The sequence below is a fragment of the Protopterus annectens genome, chromosome 8.part0 (genome assembly GCF_019279795.1).
Source record: "Protopterus annectens isolate FY-2018-M chromosome 8.part0, PAN1.0, whole genome shotgun sequence".
In the NCBI taxonomy this organism is placed as follows: Eukaryota; Metazoa; Chordata; order Ceratodontiformes; family Protopteridae; genus Protopterus; species Protopterus annectens.
The window spans coordinates 1,931,402,453-1,931,423,767 of NC_056741.1; the positions used below are offsets into that span (position 1 = coordinate 1,931,402,453).

The 21,315-nt window shown below is 39.2% G+C and overlaps 1 protein-coding gene across 1 annotated transcript in view; it reads left to right on the plus strand.

Moving 5' to 3' along the window:
• Nucleotides 1-21,315, plus strand: part of LOC122809733 (endonuclease/exonuclease/phosphatase family domain-containing protein 1-like) — a 318,686-nt gene that overhangs the window by 232,699 nt on the left and 64,672 nt on the right. The window contains exon 6 of the mRNA XM_044081440.1: nucleotides 20,967-21,078. Coding sequence (XP_043937375.1) covers nucleotides 20,967-21,078 — 112 coding nt within the window. The remainder of the gene's footprint in view (nucleotides 1-20,966; nucleotides 21,079-21,315) is intronic.

Sequence of the window (21,315 nt, forward strand, 5' to 3'; positions counted from 1 at the left end):
TCAGAGTGACAGGACACCATCCTAGCGGCTCTGATCATTTGGCCTTTAATAATAGATTGCTTTTGTGGTAAGGGTTGGGAGCTAGAAAAATGCAAAACTGTATTACAGTACGTGTCCTTTCTGTAAATCTTTGAGTTATACCTATTATTCACCTCATCTTTAACTAAACCAGGGGTGGGCAAACTTTTTGATTCGTGGGCCACATTGAGTTCTAACATTTGACAAAGGGGCCGGAACAGGAGCAGATAGATGGCATGCTTTGAAAACATCACCTCATTGGGGGAAAAATACACATCTTGGGATATGGAGAAAACATGTGCTTTAATTTCCAATGAAAATAAAGAAAAGCATTACAATAAAATCTCTGACTTTGAAATGAGTCTTTAAACACTGAAAATCAAATAAATGACCATTTTATTTTAAAGCACTGAAAGTTCTGTTATCCTTCAGGATATCACCATCACTCTCCTCCTGACTGTCTTTTTTTTCAAAAAACGGTAGGAGATGCAGATGTACTTGTCCTGTTCCTTTTATTCAATTTGTTTCCCTAGTGCCAAAAGTCAACAACGACCAGTGCAAGGACGAAACAGTTGCAGCAAGTCAGTCTGTGAAGCGTTAAATTTGATCTGCGCGCACTGTTTATTTTAACAACATGCGTATCACGGAGACACACACATTTTAATGGGAGCAGTGTTGTTGGTCTCCTTTTTTAGCCAGTGCATCAAAGTCTGGAGTTAGTTTTGTTGTGGCGATTAGGTCAAAGGGTAAAGTGCAAACGTGGAGTAATAAGCCTACGCTTCACCTCAGCAAAGCCAATATATCTACAGTGCACCATCTAGTGAGGAAACATCAGAATTGCAGGGGAAATAAAACATTAACAAGGTTAATTTATTAAATTTTTTCAAGTTTGGCGGGCCGAATCAAAACGTTTAACAGGCCGCATGTGGCCCCCGGGCCGTAGTTTGCCCATGCATGAACTAAACGGACATCAAGGTATTCAATGCTAGTCTCCTGAAAATTATATGTAAATTTAAGGAAACTAGTTGTACTATTAAAGTACTCAAGAAGTTTGTATGCTGAATCTGAGTTACCTCTAAATAGAATAAAAATATCATCAAGGAAACGTGTGTAATACATAATATTGAACATATGGTTATCATTGTTAAAGACATAATTTTTCTCCCAATATGCCATAACAGTAATGGTGAAACTTGCCCCGCAGGGTGAGCCCATAGCTACACCCTGTTTTTGCAAGTAAAGGTCATTTTGAAATGAAAAATAATTGTTGGTAAGAATAATGTCTAACAATACTTCAACCAGATATATTTCTTGACTAGAGGTCCTTTTACTATAAAGGAATAAACTGGCCCATTTCATGCCTTCTAAGTGTGGAATTGATGTATAAAGATCTTTAATGTCTATAGTCAAAAAATGATTATGTGTATCAAAAACCAACTCATTCATCTTGTGTAAAAACATCCAAGAGTCTTTACAGACTTGGGTTTCAGTTACTAAATACTTTTTCAGAATACTGCCCACCACTTTAGCACATGGATATGTAATACATCCCCGACCATCAATCAATGGTCTAAAGGGCCGATTGGCCAAATCTTTATGAATTTTGGGTATTGCAAATAAAACAGGAATTTTTGGCCATGCCATATTCATATAGTTGTACTGGTTAATATCAGTCCTGGCTTCTATAAATAGGTCATTGATATAACCATTAATTAGTTTATATGCAACATTAACTTCATTAATTGAGGCTTTACTATAAGCAACACTATCCAATAATGTCTGCACTCTAGCAACATAATCCGTTGAGTCAAATAAAGCTAAACCGCCACCTTTGTCAGGTTTGATAGCTCATACGTGTAAAGATTTGAACATGTTTAATGCTGCCGCTTCATCGCGGGTAGTATTTTCAACTCGACCATTGTTAAAAATACTTTTATAGCTGTTAGAAAAAAATCTCAAGTCTAATTCGGTCAATGTTTCAAACGTTCAAAACAGGGTGAAGCAGGGGATTGTAAGTGCTAGGAACTCAGAAAGGAGAAAATAGAAAGTCCTCGGTTGCCCCAAAATTTCCAAACAACACCCTCAAATTAAGTTTTCTTACAAATAATTTGAGATCTTTCACTGTTCGAACAATGTCCAAATGGCGACTGTGCACAAATGTGCTCCCTTTTGCTAGTAATTCCACTAGAGTTGGATCCATTTCTATAGAAGAGTAATTAAAGATGTGAAAGTCGCCAGTCTTGTTTTTCACAATAGTAACCCCATGTTGCAAGTCTTTTGTTATCTCCTGTGGTTGTTGTTCCCACGCTGTTTGTTTTTTTGGGGATGTTTGTTGGATTTTTTGGGGATCGCCCCAGGATGAATCTCTTTGTGAAAATTTGAACTATTAGAATTATTGCAATTATAGTTATAAAAACTTGTTCTTTGTTGGTTGTTAAATCCATCTTTGTTGTTAGAACAAAGACGCTTGCTTCGTCTAACAGTGTTATGTTCAAGACTAGAAGAAGACTCCCCATTCGGGGTAACAGGGTTAACCAAATTACTCTCATTTCGACCATTGCCTGAATCATTACTTGTGTTGTTCACAGCAATATTGTTAGAAATCACTAAACCGACTTGTGCCGAAGACGGTTTAGGATAAGCAAGACCGTTTTCATATGCAACACGGTCTCTATTCATTTTTTTGATTTTGTTAAGTTTAAGTCTGTCCAAAAGCTGCTCGATGCTAACAAAGCATCTCTCATGATCATACTTGTACCTAAAGAAGTCAACATGAGAGGTAATAGAAGAATTTAACTCACAAACTTCTTGTGATTATTGCACAATCTGCAAGTTATAATGTTTAAGCATTAAATCCATCAATGCAAACCCCTGTTGGTCAAATAATGTGTTCAATTCCAGGTGAAACATAGAGTCGGCAATAAGACCTGTAGGATATACATTGTGTCGCAAACCTTTTGGTACTATGTGCTCTTTTATACATTCCTGAAAATAACTGACTTCAAGCTGTAACTTCTTTAGTTTAACCAATTTAATGTCAAGAAGTTTCAGCTGCTCAGTTATAAAGACAGAACCAACCTGATCATGGTTAGCGTTGTCAGCCAGTTGCCCCTTGGAGTTATCGTGGTTGAAGCAAAACTTCCGCGTATCTTGAATCCACTCTTGGAACTGGGGGGTACTGATAAGCCCCAGAACACTGTTCTGCCTTTTATCCATACCACTAGTACGGTTGTCACAACTTACAATAGGTCTGTTCACCAATTCCGTAGTACCACTTGAATCCCCAAGATTATTAACCAAACGGTTGTCCAAGTTACTGTTTGGTGTTAAAATGTTCCCATTGCCAGCATGTTGTTGCCCGGTAAAGTAGGTGGAAGCTTGTTGCTGACAGTACATGCAGCAGCTGGTCTCGCTTGTTGTGAGTCTAAACGTACAACTAGATTGTCTACACGTTGTGATAAGGCATTTATGAGACCCGTTAAATTTAAAAGTTCATTTTGCGTTTGGGTCGGGTTAAACAGTACAGGACTGAAAGAACCAGATGTGTTTCCCGAAGCCATAAACAACAAACCAAAAGCTGAAACGGATAACCACTGTAACACTAAAATACAAAAAAAACTTCGAAGAAGCAGTCCAAAACGCAAGAGTAAAACTGGTTTAATTAAGCGCTTTTCGTCACCTTCATTAAGGTAACTTCCTCAGATTACATCTTAAAACCACGAGACCATTTAAATAGTGTAGTAACATGTCACATGATAGTAACCAAAACAAATGTATTAATCTACATAAAATAGTGCTTTTGCTAAAACTTCCTGATTTTTATGTATAAATTCTATATATAAACATTGCTGCCTTATATTCAAACTACTGAACCACATGTTAAGTAAATCACTTATAATTTCCACCCAAACAAATATAAAGATGTATAAGATAAAAAATACAATATGCATACTGTTATAAAGTGTTAAAACACCAATTGTAACCTGTAACAACATACAACATCTCTAACCCATCATAAAATAAAACGGTGTTGATATTTCACTCTGTCTCTGATCTAAAAGTGAGAAGCACATAATAAATTTCAACAGGCTATTTAAATGGATGCAACAAACATGTCCAATCTTTCGCTTTCTTTCTAAACTTTTAAGTTTTAAAAGGCATGTTATATTACAATGGTCGTTTAACCCAGGTTCAATAAAGGCGTTCAGCCTAATTTGCCATGACAGTTCACTTTCTTTAAGTAGCAGGTTTAAAGGGCCACCCCGAATGTTATGTTGAATTTGGTCAATTGCTTTGAAAGTGAATGTATGACCTGGGAATGTTATGTTGTGTCTAGCCAGTGCATTGTCACCTTTCTTTGAGTTTATTGCATAAGTATGTTCCTATATTCTGTCTCTAAATCTATGCTCTGTTTTCCCAATGTAAAATGCTTTACATAGGGAACATGAGGTGACATAAACAACCATTTTTGAATTACGTTCAAATTATGTTTCATTTGAAATTTCCTTTCATTAATAGTAAATGTACTACCCGTGGTGATAAATTTACACATACTACAACATCCACAGGTGGTCATGCCTATAAGCCTATACATACTCCTATGGTTTGAAGATTCCAAAATATTTTTCTAACTTGTACCTTTCCTAAAAATAATTCTAGGACTCTCATTCAGTTTCTCTAGTAATGTCTTATCCTGTTTTATAAGTTCCCAGTTCTTGTATAAAATAACTTTAATTAAGGCACTATCCATACTGAATGTAGTGATAAAACTGTATTCAAAACCATTACCAGTTTTTACATTAGCTGTTAGTTTTTTAACCTGATCGCCAATATTATCTCCAAGTGGTGTAGTGACAGGGCTTTGACTCAGTTCATGAGGAACATATTGTTTAGGCCTTGTTTCTTTTTAGTAAGGTATCTCTTTGGGCATTGCAGTTGTTGCTTGTGTCTCCACATAGTCAGCCACAACCCTTTGGTATGGCTTTTACTTCACAGAAGTAGACGTCAAACAGGAAAGGTCCTCGCACCAAACCCTGGGACTCCACTGTTGGCTGGTCTCTTTGTGGAGGTGACTTCCCATCCCCTACTTTGATTTGCTGCATCCTCTCTATGAGACAGTTGGCAATCCAGTGGGTGACAAAGGGTACATTCCCAATTTATTTAGCTTTTCTGCTTTGCCTGAGTGAGGAATTGTGCCAAAAGCTTTGGACACTTTTTTTTGTGAGTTTTTGGTGTTTAACCAGCATGTGATTTTTTTTTTTACAGATTTAAGCAATGATTCTTTGAGCCATTTTTTTTCTACTCATTGAAGAAGGATTGTACTATGCAAAAGTGTGTTGTACCTCAGTAAATTTCTTGGTACATGTATAGTTTAGGTCTGTGGCAGGATTTTTTTCTGGGAGAATGTAGCTATTATTTGCTTACCACCATGTTACTAGTTAAGTTTGAACCTTTTTTTTTTTCTCTGGAATGCACTGTATGACATCTTGTTTGTGTTACCTTGGTTGTAATATAAAACAAGTAAATGTTTATGTTAATAATAAGTAAGTCAGCAAGTAAGTGAACTAGCCTGTGCCCTCCGAGTGTACTTTACAACAAACGGCACCCTTCACCATAGCTAATGGTGTGTCCTCGCATATATCTAATCCACATTACATTGCTAAATTGTTTGCTAGTCTAGCCACGACTTAAGGCCTGCAAGTACATTTCAGTTATATGCTTTTTATCACCAGGTCTAGAACAGGGGCACTGACCATTTCTCAAAGCAGAAATCTGTATAATTAGAATTATTTCTACCCAGTCAGCAGGAAAGGCCAGGATATTATGTTTAATTTGCTTATTAGTTAATAGGGTAGACCCACTAGGCACAAATGCAATTTCACTGCAATAAAACTGGGGTGGTGAGACATATAGGCTTTCTGTGTCTGTTTTGTGTGAAAAACACACTAAGAAAAATTCCAGTGAGATCTCCTTGAAGTGTAAAACAACTCAGCCGTGTGTATAACCAGTAGTATCCAAACAAAAGTTAGCTTTATCTGATTCTTATCTGGTGCCTACATTTGTCATAGCATACCTTATAAGACGCATCTCCTGGGACTGCTGAAATATAAAACCAAACTTATTTTTCTTTCTGGGTTTGAGCTCCAGCTGAGAAAAACATATGAATCTTTCAGCAGAAAAAATACAGAGCTATAAATAGCAATATCTAATCGTGGCACTGTTTTTCTCCTGAGAGCAGCAACGATCTAGCTTAATATATGAATAGATGTTTACCTGGTTGGCTGTTTAGTCATTTAAAGTTTAACAAGAAAGCAGGGTGATTTTAGAATGACCCCTTTCCATCACATACCTCTCAATTGCCATTGATTTTGTCTCATATGTTTGCAATGTCCCTCATATTTTTAGCCATTCTCTGGTAAATTAATGAGGATTACCACCAGTCAATACTGCCAGACATTCTTATTGCTCTCAAAGTGCATATTGATGCAAAACCTGCTGTTCTGTTTATTTTTTGGTTATAGTGAAGCCTCGTACCTCCACAATGAGTAATAGCAAACTCCGTCCATCAGTGATGTGTCTGAATACTTAATGAGCATTCATATGGATCTCCTTACCAGCCTTATCAATATTCATTGAGTATTTGGCAGCAGTTAGTACGGCATGATTTAAGCAGAGTTTACAATAACCCAACTTGTGATACTGCTTGCTTTCTTAGCATGTTTGTTTAGTTGTGAGAATACCTGTCAGCTGTCCCTAATTTTCAGAAATGTCCCTGATTTTGACTCAAATTTTGACTCTGGCCCTCTTAATCCCTCCTAAAACTTGTGACTTTTGAAGGAAAAGTGGTTAAATAATGACAATAATTAGACTTACAAACTTCTTTTACTTCAGACATTCCCTTCTTCTGTCAGTGTTTCAAGTTCATACTGCTAACAATACAAAAATTTCACTGATTGTCCCTGATTATTTCTGGATTTGTTTCTGATTTTGGGGGGATTCAATAAACCCTACATGGTGATTTTTCACCATGTGTGTGTCACTGTGCGACGCTCACATGGTAGCAAGGGAATTTAGATTCAGTAAGTGCCTTGTATAGGCATGCATCCCCATGCAAACAAGTTAACACTGTGGCATACTAATTACAGCATAAGCAGCTGAATTGCATGCTAATCGACAAATTCAACATGGTGGAGCTATTCAACAAGCTATAAAGCATCTGTGTAGACTGTGCTGTTTTTTCCTGAGAATTATAAAACTTTTGGAATACAGCCACAAGAAGGAAACTACACAGAGATAATGTTAGGGGCTGCTGCTGCTTTAATTCATATGTATGTGCTACAGGCTGAAGAAAATGCTTCTACTGACAATTGGCCTAGGCCAAGAAGGGGAAGTATTTTCAGGCCTTGTTTAACTTTCACAACTTACATGATGTCAAAATTGTAGGGCACTATTTTTGCATCCTACGTGCCATATCTCCCCATCCCTTTTCCAGGTGAAAAGCACGATATTGCTTAAAGGCATCCATAGTCACCTGGTTCTCAACATTGACAAAAGAGGTCTCAAAGGATTGACACACCTGGGTGGCATACCCCTAGGTGTCCTAAAAGGCAACAGACGAATAATGCACATACGTATCACATAACTACAAAATAACTGTTACCAGATAAAGCAGAAAAAGTAGCCAGTCAGTATTACCCACTGCAGAAACATAAATCAGTGTAGAGATGTGAAATACGAACAGGCAGGATGCAAAACAAGGAGAGTAAGAAGAAAAACATATTCTTGTTTGTGCCATAGCATTAACTCACCTTTGCTTCCCCACCAAAAGAACAGTCTATCCTTTTTGTGCCATAATAGTAACTAACCTTTGCTCTCCCCCAAAAGAACAGGAAAATGACACATTTTGCTAACAAATATTCTTTGAAATGGTAAAAATGGTATCAGAGGAACTGACCTTGAAACATTTGTACATATTTATCACACAACATTCCATTTTCATGTATTGGAATTCATGTATACCTCTAAAATGGCTTGAGAAACATGCCATCAGTACACTTCTAAGTAATGCATACATATAAAACTGTAAAAGCCTTTGCTTCAGATTGTTCTTCAATACATTCTAGTATATGCAGTATGTAGCTGAGAAAATGCAAGCATACCTTGTGAAGTTCAATACTCCTCTGCAGAGGTATATCCTGAAGAAATAGTGTATGTGCAGTATTGCAAACATAAACACGTCTCCTCACCATCAGTTTCTCTAGCTACATGGTTGCCTTTTTATGGTGTAGATTCTGGGCTGTTAGCACAGTGAAGATGTAAATGAGATGTGAACTCATTAGAATTGCTGAATCCCAAATACCTGGAGCCATGTAGGAGATCTAAACATAGTGCAGGCACTCCCTCAGTGTTTGTTATTAATGGATTGCAACTGTAAATGATTACTGGTTGAGAGAAGGAAAACACAACTTACTTGAAGAGTACTAATGAGGAACTTTGCTTGACATAAATGGGTAGCTTGTTCCAGAGTATGGGAAGTCTTTGGGACAGGAATCTATCCCTCCAGCATGTCCTGTTTATTGTGGTGACAAGGTTTAGGTCTCTAGAGTGTGTAGCTCGGAGGGATTGGGATTTCTTTAGGTGTAGCATGTCCAACAGCTCTGGGTTTGACATAGCTTTATATGTTAGGCAGAGATCACCTCGGAGTAGGCGATATGCTATGGAGTAATGCTGGGGTTTTTTTGAGAAGGTCAGTGTAGGGAATCTGCTTGAGGCCAGTAATCCTCTTTGTGAGGTACTTCTGTGGCCTTTCCAACTGTTGCAGATGTCTTTTGAGGTACATTCCAAAAGGGGCATTGTACTCTATAATGGGTCTAATGAGTGTCGAGTAGAGGGGAACAATGAGCTCTTTTTTCCTGGATGAGAACCCTTTTGTGATGAGGTGTGCCACATAGAAGGATTTCCTGACTACTGTGGCGATGTGATTATCAAAGGAGAGACTACTGTCCACCGGGGTCCCAAGGTCTCTTATCACACATTCAGCGTTAAGTAGACTGCCACCTATGTGGTAGTTCATGGGTTCAGAGTTTTTACCAAAGGGGATGACAATGCACTTTTTGGCATTGAGCTTGAGGCCATGGCTCTGACACCAGGCATCTGTTTCAGTGAGGCCCTTCTGTAGGAAGTCCACATCATTTGGGAAATCAACTGTGGCTCCTAATTTGCAGTCATCTGTGAACTTCATTAGCCAGAGGCCGTCTGTGTTATCCTGTACTTCAGAGAAGTAGATACCAAACAGGAGAGGTCCCAGGACTGAACCCTGTGGTACTCCACTTGTCATTGGTTTGAAGTCAGATTTGGAGTCTGCAACTTTTACAGTGTGGGTTCTGTCAGTGAGCCAGTTGGCAACCTATCTTGTGATGTAGGGATTTATACCTAGTTTAGTGAGTTTAGCTATAATTCCAGAATGGGTGATGATGTCAAAAGCCTTGGTGAGGTCAAGATAGGCTGTGTGAACCACCTTACCCTCGTCTATGGTTTTGATGGCTGCCTCAAAGAAGTCGATTAGGTTCAGGAGGCATGATCTGCCTTTCACAAACCCGAACTGGGTGGGGTCCAGAGTTTGGAGGTTACCAATGTCTTTGTTTATGAGTTCCATGATGATACGTTCCATGGCCTTGCAGACCAGGCTCGTCAGGCTAATAGGGCGATAGTTCCTGGGATCAGTGGTGGCTCCTCCTTTGTGGAGTGGGATAACTGATGCTGTCTGCCATTCGTAGGGGACAAAGCCTGATGTGAGGCTATGATCGAACATGGTGCTTAGGTGAGGAGCCAGTTCATTCTGAAGTTCATGTAAAACACAGCCTGGGATGTTGTCTGGTCCCATGGATGCTGTGTTTTTGGCTTTAGAGAGTGCAGCTTTTACCTGCATAGTTGTGATTACAGGGATTCTGCATTCTTCCTGTATAGATATGGGCCCTTTAGGGGGTGAGAGTGGGGCAAAGTTAGCACTGAACCTATCTGCCAGGATGTTGGCAATATCAGTTGGTTCTGTAATTTTCATGCCGTTGTGCTGTAACTCAGAGCAGATCTGGGTTTTGCCATTGAGATTCTTGACATAGCTATAGAATGCTTTGTGGTTGTCCTTAGAATCAGTAGCAATTTTATTTTTGTAGTTAACTTTGGAGGATCTTATAAGGGATCTCAACTTCTTACTGAGGCTGACCAGGGAGCTCCTCCACTCATGGGATTTTGCTCTCTTTTGCAATAGTTTCTTCCTTCTGTTGTACAGTTTGTTTATGGCAGGGGACCACCAGATTGGCTTCCTTTTTTGGAGGATAGCATCTTGGTTCTGTTTGGGATACCACGCTCTATGCACTCATGTAAGTGCTTATAGAGTGCATTTGTGTAGGATTCAGCAGTTGTAATTGTATTGTCCATCTGCATGGGTGTCATGAAGTTTGCCACTTCTGTCTTAAAAAGCATGAAGTTGGCTTTGGAGAAATTTTTTGCCATGGTTTACTTAATGGGGGGTGGGGGCGGGATGTGGATATCTAGGGTGATTAGCTTATGGTTGGATCTGACCAACGAGGAGTTGACTTTAGGTATGGAACACTTGTCACTCCTGTTGGTAATGACTAGGTCTAGCATATTTTTGCCCCTGGTGGGGATGTGGATAAGTTGATCCAGGAGATTAAAATTTATGAATTCCAGAAAGCATTGAGTGAAGTAGTTGCTATTGCAGTTGGTTTTATGCAGATTAAGTTCAGTTCTTTGCTGCAAAGATGTTTGTGTGGCAAAGAGGATAAGGCACCCATCCTGTGTTCGGAAGGTGCACTGGAGTGAGAGTTCAAATCCAGATCTATGTAGACATATCTAATGAGAGCTATCATTTTCTTATGTGTATGTCATAAATTGATTTTCCTCATGTCAACTACCTACCCCCCCTTTTTTTCTTTTCTCTGTTTCTGTCTTTGTTTGTGTAATTTATTTTGGGGGTGAGCAATATTTGCGCTGTGTGGTGCATAGCACAGTCACGGGAATGGAGGAAATGAATGCCGGTTTTGGCTGTGCTTATCTTATTTGGAAGAAGAGCAGCAGTGTGCAAACTGGACAACTGGACCCCCAGGATGCAGACAAGACTGAGACAGTCAAAAATACATACTGGAAACATTCAATTAATGCCATTGGGCAGTTAACATAGATACCTTAAAAATGATTAGTAAAAGAGGGAATGGTATGTAACTATTCCTGTGGCAGCAGGTGTAAGTGTAGGGCTGAAGTACAGGTGGTCCTGAGTTCTAGTACAGGGTGTGCAACCTTTTTTCACTGTTGTGACATTGCAGTTTACAGCAATGGACTGAAAGATAGGCAAGTATTATTTCAACATTCTTATGGCAACAGGTGTAAGTGCTGGACTGCTATACACACAGTCCTGGGTTTGAAAACCCATTATATTCACTCTCACTTATAACACCTGACATAGTGGAGCTGATATAAATTATATATATGAGGCCTGAGACACTGGTATTGTGTTAGGTGTTTAGTTATTTGTCTATGTAGTAACACATTTATTATCAGATGTATGACTGTGGGTATACTTTGTATTACATTCCTGTAAGTATAATTATATTATCTGGACTAACATGGCCTTCACATTTGACTAACAGACAAACAAAACTGCCTATACATACAATAACCTTGAAATTGTAACTGCAGTTATGTAATGCCTCACTGCTTGGCACTGTTGTGCTGCTCTTACAATCACACAAACTCTGTGCTTGGGGGTGCGCACTACCAAGCACTGCATTTGCGTGATGGTAAGTGGAGCACAACAGTTTCAAAAGTGTGCACACTCCCATTAAATACAATAACTGGAATTAGTGGGAAAGCATCTGTCTCCATTACTCTAGATCCATGACAGACAGGCATTTGTCAGGAAGTTGCCAGGTCTCTGGCATAGAGGTGTGGTGTGCAAGAGTTCAAGATTTCTATTGGACTCCTAGTTAAGAACTACATTGATAGGCTTCTGAAGGTGGACTGTTCTGGCTCCCAAGTCAGAGGTTTGGGATAGTTTAGCCCAGGCTGTATCCAGTGTCACCAGTATCCTGTGCACTGGAGAGCAATATAGATATCTTTATAATGATCAACATAGGAGGAAGAGGGATACACTTACATAGCTCTCCAATTTGCACACGTGTTCCTGACACACCTGATTCAGTCCAAATGGCTATTCAGCATGATTGCGTTGTGGTCACCGCTCTCTCTGGAGGTGACAGTCCAAATTCAGTTAATATTTTCCACATATGTTCACTCCACACTGTTAAAGAAGTGGATCGCTATGCTTCTTTTCTATCTCCCTCCTGCACATTCCTGCCCTGCTTTCTCTTTGTTCTTCCCCCTGCTTGCTACCCATTTCACCATTGACCTATCTACCCCATATCACCTCTTCAATGCATATTTGCATAAAGGTGCACATTACGCACTAGTGCACAGCAACAGTGAACAGTGGAAATGTTTTTAAATGTATTTAAAAGTATTATATACACCTGTAAAAGTATAATATACACCTGTATTCAAACCCAGTGCCATATGGCCCTAACGGTGAATGGATCAGTGCATTAACATGTGCTGCTCCAGAGTCAGTTAAGCAGCAGGTGTATTTCATAGACTCAATACTAAATGTCAAACTTTAGCAATGTGGCTCGTGTTTGTGCACTGCTTACCTATGTGCAAACAGGTGTATCTCACATGTGTATGCATTTTGCTAACCTTCTCACAAACCTGCTGCTCTTCATGCTATAGAAATGTATATATTATGCTGATTTACTGCTGTTTACCATCCATATTCTGTGTAGGACATGAAATATGTAGAAACATGACAAAGTGAGGGTCCTATCTAACAATATGTCACATATTTACAATACATCCATGTATTGCCACCCCCAAGCACTGCAACCCTTGTGTCTCAGTACTTTTTCCACATGTATATCAACCATAGTACAAACTGTGATATTAAATGTTGTATGCTATGCACTGTACATCAATCTGGTAACATGCAGAACTACAGTTAATGACCCATATGTCTAAAAAGCCTTATCTGCAAGGCGAGGGAAGGAATCAGCATGGACTATACCCACAGGGACATAGGTGACCTTTAATACACTTGACATGACACATTTTGTTTTTGTCAGGGGTAGATCTTGCTTATTGAACCTTGTAGACGTCTTGGATACTGACCCCAAAGAGTTGAATGAGGGATAACAGGACATACTGCCTATGTTGAGTTATCCAAGGCCTATGACACTATCCCCATTCATGTCTCATAGTAAAGATCTTCCATGTGGGAATTAAGCCATGCAGTAGTAGAGGGATAGGCAGAACGCACACTCTCAAAGTTGGGACTGCAACTCCATCACTAGCCACTTACCACTAGAATACCATAATTATCTATGCTGGGCCCTCAACTGTTTGCAAGCTACATCCCTGAAGTGCAGACAACTGTAGATGGCCTGTGGTTTACCAGGTTTGCAGATGACTGGTAACCGTCACTAATATAGGGTCCCGCAATGAAAATACTACAGAAGAGGCTGCAATACACAAATGATTGGTTCCAAACTCATGGACTGAACCTTAAAGTATACAATTCCTCATTGTTAACTTTGGTAATGAAGTACCCCTGCTAATTATGATATACATAACACCCCTCTAATCTCAAAAACAGTGTTGTCAAACTTGATAATGCAAGTTGATAAAATTCTACATTTCATCGCTGTGTGTCCATTATGGTGACACAGACATTCTGCATTGCACACAGCATACATATGGACATCACATCCAAGACCAGGGTGGTCATACCTCTGCTGTACTGTAACCTTATCAGACTACTAATTGAGTACAATGCTCCCTTCTGTCTGTACCTTACCAGATGCTTGCAGCAATTGGAGAAGACACAGGGCTGTGCCTGGGAGACTTCAGGGCCTCCAACATGACATACATGGAAAGAGTAAAATACCTGGCACTGTACTCTCTATAGATCAGTCTCAGACCCTGTCCTACTGGGAATGCTGGATATCTGAAAATCTAGTAGGACAAGAATAACTTGGTGTAGGGTTCTCAACTTAGCCTGTGACATAAACAGAACATTCTGTGTAGATGGATATATCTCCCAATGAGTCACACACCTCTGCAATAGGCTCCCACTGCATATGAAGCAGTGCTCCTCAATGACCCTGCTCAAGTGCAACCTTGACTACTGGTTGGGTGATTGTAAAGTCACCTCTGGGGTGGCACCTATATCCATTATGGACAGGGCCAGTTGGTGCTGCCAAAATCACTGTGCTAACAGTGACCATCCAACTATGCTTAATAAGGCTACTTGTGTTTTTACACAGCTAGCCCTCTAACCACCGTAGGGCCATTAGGCTAGTAGCCTCCTATGAACATATGAAGCCAGATCATGATAGGCAGTATGCACTGTCTTACATTCATCCAGGCCTATCACACAGAATTAATGGGCTGTGACAACATCACAGATCACCTATGCCATGACTGGGCATATACACGTTCCTGAGACAGTTGAATACACACTTCAACATGCCCTCCACATGGGCTATGTTCCCATACAAGGGTGTACATTAAAATGCATCCACCTGAGTTGGGGGGACAGCACCTAATATGTGCATGTATGGAGACATCCTGATTCTCGACTATGAGGTTGACCAACATGTCATCATGGACCTCTTCAACATGTACAATAGTAATATTCCAGCTGTGTGCAACAGACCTGTGCAAGATGACAACAGTAACATTTCATGGAACTTGACTCAAGGCATTTGACACAAATCCACACTGAGATATTCAATCAACACTGTCATATGTGTCCATAAACAGCTATATCACCCAATGGGCAGACCAGTATATCACATACATGGTGTCTCACTATGTTGAAATGTGTGACATGACCTGTATGCCAGGTCAAGGGATCAGGTCCGGACATCAGGGCAGTCTGCTTGGCCCTTTCCTGCTCATTAGTTAAGAGATGGGCATCACAGATGGCATACACATGCTATGTCCATACAGCTGCCTGAGGGACTACAGATTGTGGGCAATCATTGACTCCAGCTGTGATATAAGTATAATACAGACAGTATCAACACATAACAAAAACTGCTGCCACAGCAATGACAACACCTGCATTAACAAGAAACAAGGGGGTATTTGTTGAATTAGCAAAAAAAACACACCACCCAAGTATAATGTGGACATCACACCCTATAATCAGTTTAGAACCTATGTGACTCATGTCCTGGGGTACAAGGTAAGAGGTATATCCACCAGCATATATTCGCAGTGCTGACTACTCCCTTGAATGTAACACAAGTACTGATTTTGTGAAGGACATGCACATTAGAAGCCATAATACCTTCATGTTTCCTAGCCTTCATCACACCAATGACTGCGTACAATGCACTGTTTTTCATGTACCTCCCGACACATCTTCCAGTGATGTGTAACTGAAGGGTACCACTTTTGTCACAGTGTCTGTCACACAGCTTATTGGCCATACCTAGGTATTATTTTTGTGGAATATATATGACTGTCTGCTGGTGCACAACACCAATCAAGTTGTTACACCAGATGCATGTGTGCTACTTGTTCTGCTTGTGCACACACTTCATACATAGGTGTTTGACAACATTAATGGCATGTACATCATTCGTGACAGTGTGGATTGTGCTATATATATATATATATATATATATATATATATATATATATATATATATATATCATGCACAGAAGGCAATTAGCCTCTATTCCCCATAATGTTGCATACAGGTATAGCAGTGTTCTTCCTAACACCTCCAGCATATGTTTCAGTGCCAGGACAGCGTGCATGGTTACCCTCATAGAGTTTGGATGTATCATAATAGTTGTTCAAGTGTGTGTGTGTGTGTGTGTGTGTGTGTGTGTGTGTGTGTGTGTGTGTGTGTGTGTGTGTGTGTGTGTGTGTGTGTGTATTTGTGTGTGTGTAGGCTCATCTCTTATCACTCCACATTACATATGTTATGCCAAAGGCATGGGATTAGTGGTGGTATTTTTCTGATATTCTCTAATATTGTGGTTGGTTTTTGTAATGTTTTCATGATCCTTTTCCTGTGCCCACCATGTTGGAGACCTCTTCTGAGAGTACACTCATATTCAGGCATATCAGTTTGCACAGCTTCACAATATGCACCCTACCCCAGTTGTATGCCAGATTCCTGTTAGATGTCCTCTGCATTATTCATGTAAGGATGCATATCTTACACAGACATCCTTCCTATTGTTATGTCACCTTGTGTGACAGTCACAGAAAACACATTTTCACTGTATAGCCCCTACTGTACTATATAGGCATGGGCTTGGTGTTGCTGCTACAACCAGCTTCCACTGACATGCCCTCCTCTGCTGTACATGAGGGAGTTTCACCTGTCCTCTTTCCCTGTGTTCATTCCTACAATTCATCTATGTGTCCCTATTCAATACATACACTTCCCCTGTGTGATTGCTTTACATGTCAGCTCATGTCCTGTTAGAGATCATTAACACATCTTCAGTGCTGAATGCTAGGAATGGGATATTACAATACTCTGCATTGTAGGTACACTGTATTCTTCTCTTTCATACCTCTCAACTGTCCAAATATTCACAGGATGTCCAGATGTTTTTCTTATCAAATGTGTGGCTTCCTGCCATATCACTGGGATGATCTGTAGACTGCGGTGACTCAATATTACATACATTTGAGTGCACACCTCTCAACTGTCCTGCTTTATGCAGAATGTCCAAGTTTTGTCTCATATTTCTGATCTTTTCCTCATAACATTTTTGTTTTCTGGCAAATTATCGGTATGTCATTGTTGAGTGAAGTCAGAAACTAATGAATGACATTTGAGTTTCAAACTTCATGCTCTTCAGAAAGTTCATGCTACTGTACAACCTATTATTCTATCAACTTTCTGAGCTTGGAAGAGCAATATTAAAACTCTGCCCCTATTTTTGTGCCTTTGCCCTCTACCCCATTATTTATGGCTTTGACCAGATATCTTGCTCAAACATGTTGACAGGTATGTTTAAGTTTCATTCTACCACATTTCTATGTGACATCTATTGCAAATATGTCCCTATTTCTGGTTAAATGTCCCCACATTATGTTGGCCTTTGTGCCTGGTACTCATTGCGGCATTCCATGCAAATCCACAGACCATAGGTGCTCTGTTTAAACAGAATTGTATCCACATTCACTTTCATGGTTTCCTGACCTGCAACACTGTTGCCAGCCACAAAACCTAAACTTCGGCACGCCACATGGCATTAATATGTATTGCGCATTGCACCTAGCCATGCAACACTGTGAAAACATGTAAACTCTGTGTAGGCTTCACGCAGAGCCTACATGGACTTTACAGAATCCCAGGGTTTGTTTAGATTTGCCCCTGATTTGTTGAGAACAAAAAGTTTTTTCAGTACTAATGGAGAGCTAAGTCTTAATGATTGTGCGTGCATTCTTACTGAAAGTTTGCCCTGTGCAGAAGAGGGTATTGAAGTTATAGAGGTTTCTCTCTTAGGTCTTTGTTTCCTGGAGCTGTTGGAGTCTGCAATCAGGATGTTCTTTCTCCCTAACAACACATTTGATTGTGTGCAAGACTGAGCAAATAAGAGAGTATATTGCCTCTTTTATTGCCTCAGTATTTAGCAAGCAAACCATTAATTATAAACTGAATGGTTACACTGCATTGTCTTTCACCTGAACAGTTAGTTAAAATATGCATTTTATGACCTTGATGGAGTGGGTTGACCAGTGAGTTTAATTAAATGGAAGTTTTTTCTTGTTGTGGTTCTATTGCCTGAATGAGTCAATGTTGCATACCTTTCAACCATTTAGCAAAAGTCTGGACAAAGCCTAAAATAATGGGGGCCCAAAAACAGGGACAGATTTTAAATATTACTCTTATAAACTTAGAAAGATGCTAAAATAACAGGTTTGTGATGCATGCATTTTCTGAAGGATATGAAGCCTACAACTCAAATGTCTGTTATTATTTAGTGATTTCAGTCCTCAGTGATTTACCAGAAAACAAATTTAATGAAGAGCAGATCAAACATTCACGGCACAAATCTGGACATCCTGTGAAAATCTGGACAGTTGAGAGGTGTTGGGGAGGTGGACATAAAGTAAATGTGGAGATGCCTTAAATAGCATTGTATGCATTGAACTACTCAAATTCCCACTACAGAAGTCCAAATTATGCAGATAACAAAGTTTCTTCAGTGCCTGCTGTTGCGCAAGTCTGAGCTGCTCCAGGGACAATCTGAGCAGGCCCAAGTCCAGGATGCTTAACCTTTTAAAGACCTTGTCCTGTGGACTTAACTGAGGGTTAAAAGTGAAATTGACATGGCCAAAGTGGGCACTGTTTTTGCTGAAACAAAAGAGCATTGCTTCAAAATGGTCATCAAGGCAACGCAGACATTCACAAATTTATGTCTGGGGTTCATTTGCATGTATGTCAATCAACAGCCAATGTATATGTGATGCCATCGACAAATCTACATGTCTCAGTCATGCATTCTTTGCATATGACATTACACCCATTTCACGTGTCAGTCAAGGTAGTCAAACCCATACCTGCACTATCCCACCACAATAAACAGAACATGCCGGAGGGATAGATTGCTGTCCCAGAGACTTCCCATACTCTAGAATAAACTACCTATCTATATCAAACAAAGCTCCTCATTAGCACTCTTCAAGAAAAATCTTGATGATTGGATGGGAAATAGGAAACTCACCCCGGGGATCACCTCTGTGGCTCTGCTCGACAGTGGCACAGGAAAATAATTTTCTTGGTTGGCAAAAGCCAGGGTACCTTTTTGGCTGGGCTTGTATAGGCCCCAGGGCCGATAGCCTAGTACCTATCTATGAACCTATGAACCCACCTGAGGTGGGGTACAAGGCTTCACTATAGCCTACTTTTTAAATGAATTAGAGCAATATTTAAAAATTGACAGATGATTAACAGCAAATAAGAATATATATTTAGTAATGGCAATTGGTCTCGTATATGCATATCAAATAGATGAGGTAAATAATTACGCACATCAAGAAAGTTGCAGAAACTATTCATGCACTTATGGAAATAATGAGAAAGTAGAGGATGGAATACTGTATCAGGAAATAAGTAGGTGGCATAGATTAGGCATTAGATAATAGTGCTCTTAGAACAAACAGATTATGTTTGTCCATTCATTTGTTAAAATGGGAAGTCCACTGGATATGTGTCCCTTTTCAGGGATATTCTTTGGTTAAGGTCTTGCTCAGAGTTACACAGTAGAGAGGTGGAGGCTGAGGAAGTCAAGTCCTTCACTACAGGAAGCAGATGGCTAACAGCTCATTAACTTAATCCTCTGCTCTCTCAGAAAATAAACCCAGGATTAAGATCGGTAGGTAGGGTGTATTATGGCAGTCATTTCATGGGCATCTGAAAGTAAAGAGAAATCATAAATAAGAATCCAAGCAATAGGCAAATAAAATTTAAAAGTAAAATGTAGTAGTCTGGAAAAACACATAGGAAGTTTTTTGCACATTGTAAATTCATTAATGAATTTTAAAAAGATTTAATTATGCATTGGCGAGATGATAAACATAAGCATTTTTTATATGAATAAAACTGGCTCAATACTTAGAACACTATGACAAGCTTAATGACTCTGTGTTCTATGTTCATAGGCAAGTTACCCTTGTGGTCAATTTCAAGCTAAGTCTATTTCCTTTCCAAAGGTGAGAGTCAAGCCCTATACCTTGTGTCTGCAAGGTAATCACCTTAACCATTATTCCAACCCCCAACTGTGTTGCACATCATCAGGCAGATGACATTTCAGCTTAATATCCCACAACAGAAGCAACAAATTAGCATTCGCTACCTGCAAGTCTACAATCTGCTTATAGTTCATATAGGGCACCTACATTCTCTATGCAATCTGCTTATAGTTCATATAGGGCACCTACATTCTCTGCAATATACTGTTATAACACTCCTTAGGCCATGGCAACTTGTAAAAGCAACAGACATGCAAACTGTGTACTCCTTTCTTATTCACTCGTGCGTTTCTAGGATTTGCTGTTCAAAAAGTGAAAACCCTTTCTCAAGTAAAGCATTTCAAAGAAAACTATGTATGCACATATACAAATGAAAACATTTAATTCCAACAGTGGTTTCAAAACTGCTTAATTCTCTTGTTTTAATGTTTGGGCACAGTTCTGAAATATGATGTCAACTTGGTAGTAAATATTAATACTTGCCATGTTTGGACTCACCAGCAATACATATGCTAATAAATCCATGCAAACAAAGCACTACATTCACTCAAATACAGTTAAAAAAATCATTTAACCATGAGAAGCATTTAAAGTAAATTAGATGAACAAGAAGATTAGATTAGAAGTTACTAACAATCATATATCTTATCTCTAATTTGTATTATTGTTAAATTGTTTAATCTTGTTCTACATATCTATGTAGTATGTCTTTTGTAGTCATGCATTAGAGTATCTTCATATTGTGGAGCCTTTCTCCCCGAGTCTCCACTGAAAAAGGGCTTCAGCCCAACTGGACTAACCCGGTCAACAAATGTCAAATAAATAAATAAGATGATGACACATTATCATGAATTTCCTAGTGAATGCATGTCATTTAAGGGACTTCACAACTTCACGTAATATTTTATGTATAAGGAAAGACATGTTCATGCTTTCATTGAAGTACTATAAATCTGATGTAGCATATCTTACCAGAAACTTAGTCATTTTGCAGATATAATGACACAGTACTAAAATAGTCTAAAGTCTCAAAAATGTACTTGGTTGACAAAAATGAATGGTTCTTTTAAATGCCTATTTCTGTTTTCAGATTGGAAATCTGGACTTGCAGTTAATGAACATTCAACTGAATTCAGCAGTAAAAAATGGGAACAAACATGCCAATCTGAGGCAACTGGAGGCTTTACATCCATTCATGGAAGGTGATTCCATAGTATATATATGTCAATTTATTGTGATTGCTGTCAACCACTAAACATTTACTGGAACCATTCTAATCTTAGGCACAGCTAGCCACCTGACATGTTTGCCATGATATATACATTTTTTATTTTGTGCAATGAGATGTGTTAGAATTTAAATTTAAAACTGATATATTTATCATAGTTTATTGTTATATATTTTACTAAATTACATTTCTTCAAAATGTCAGGTTGTTT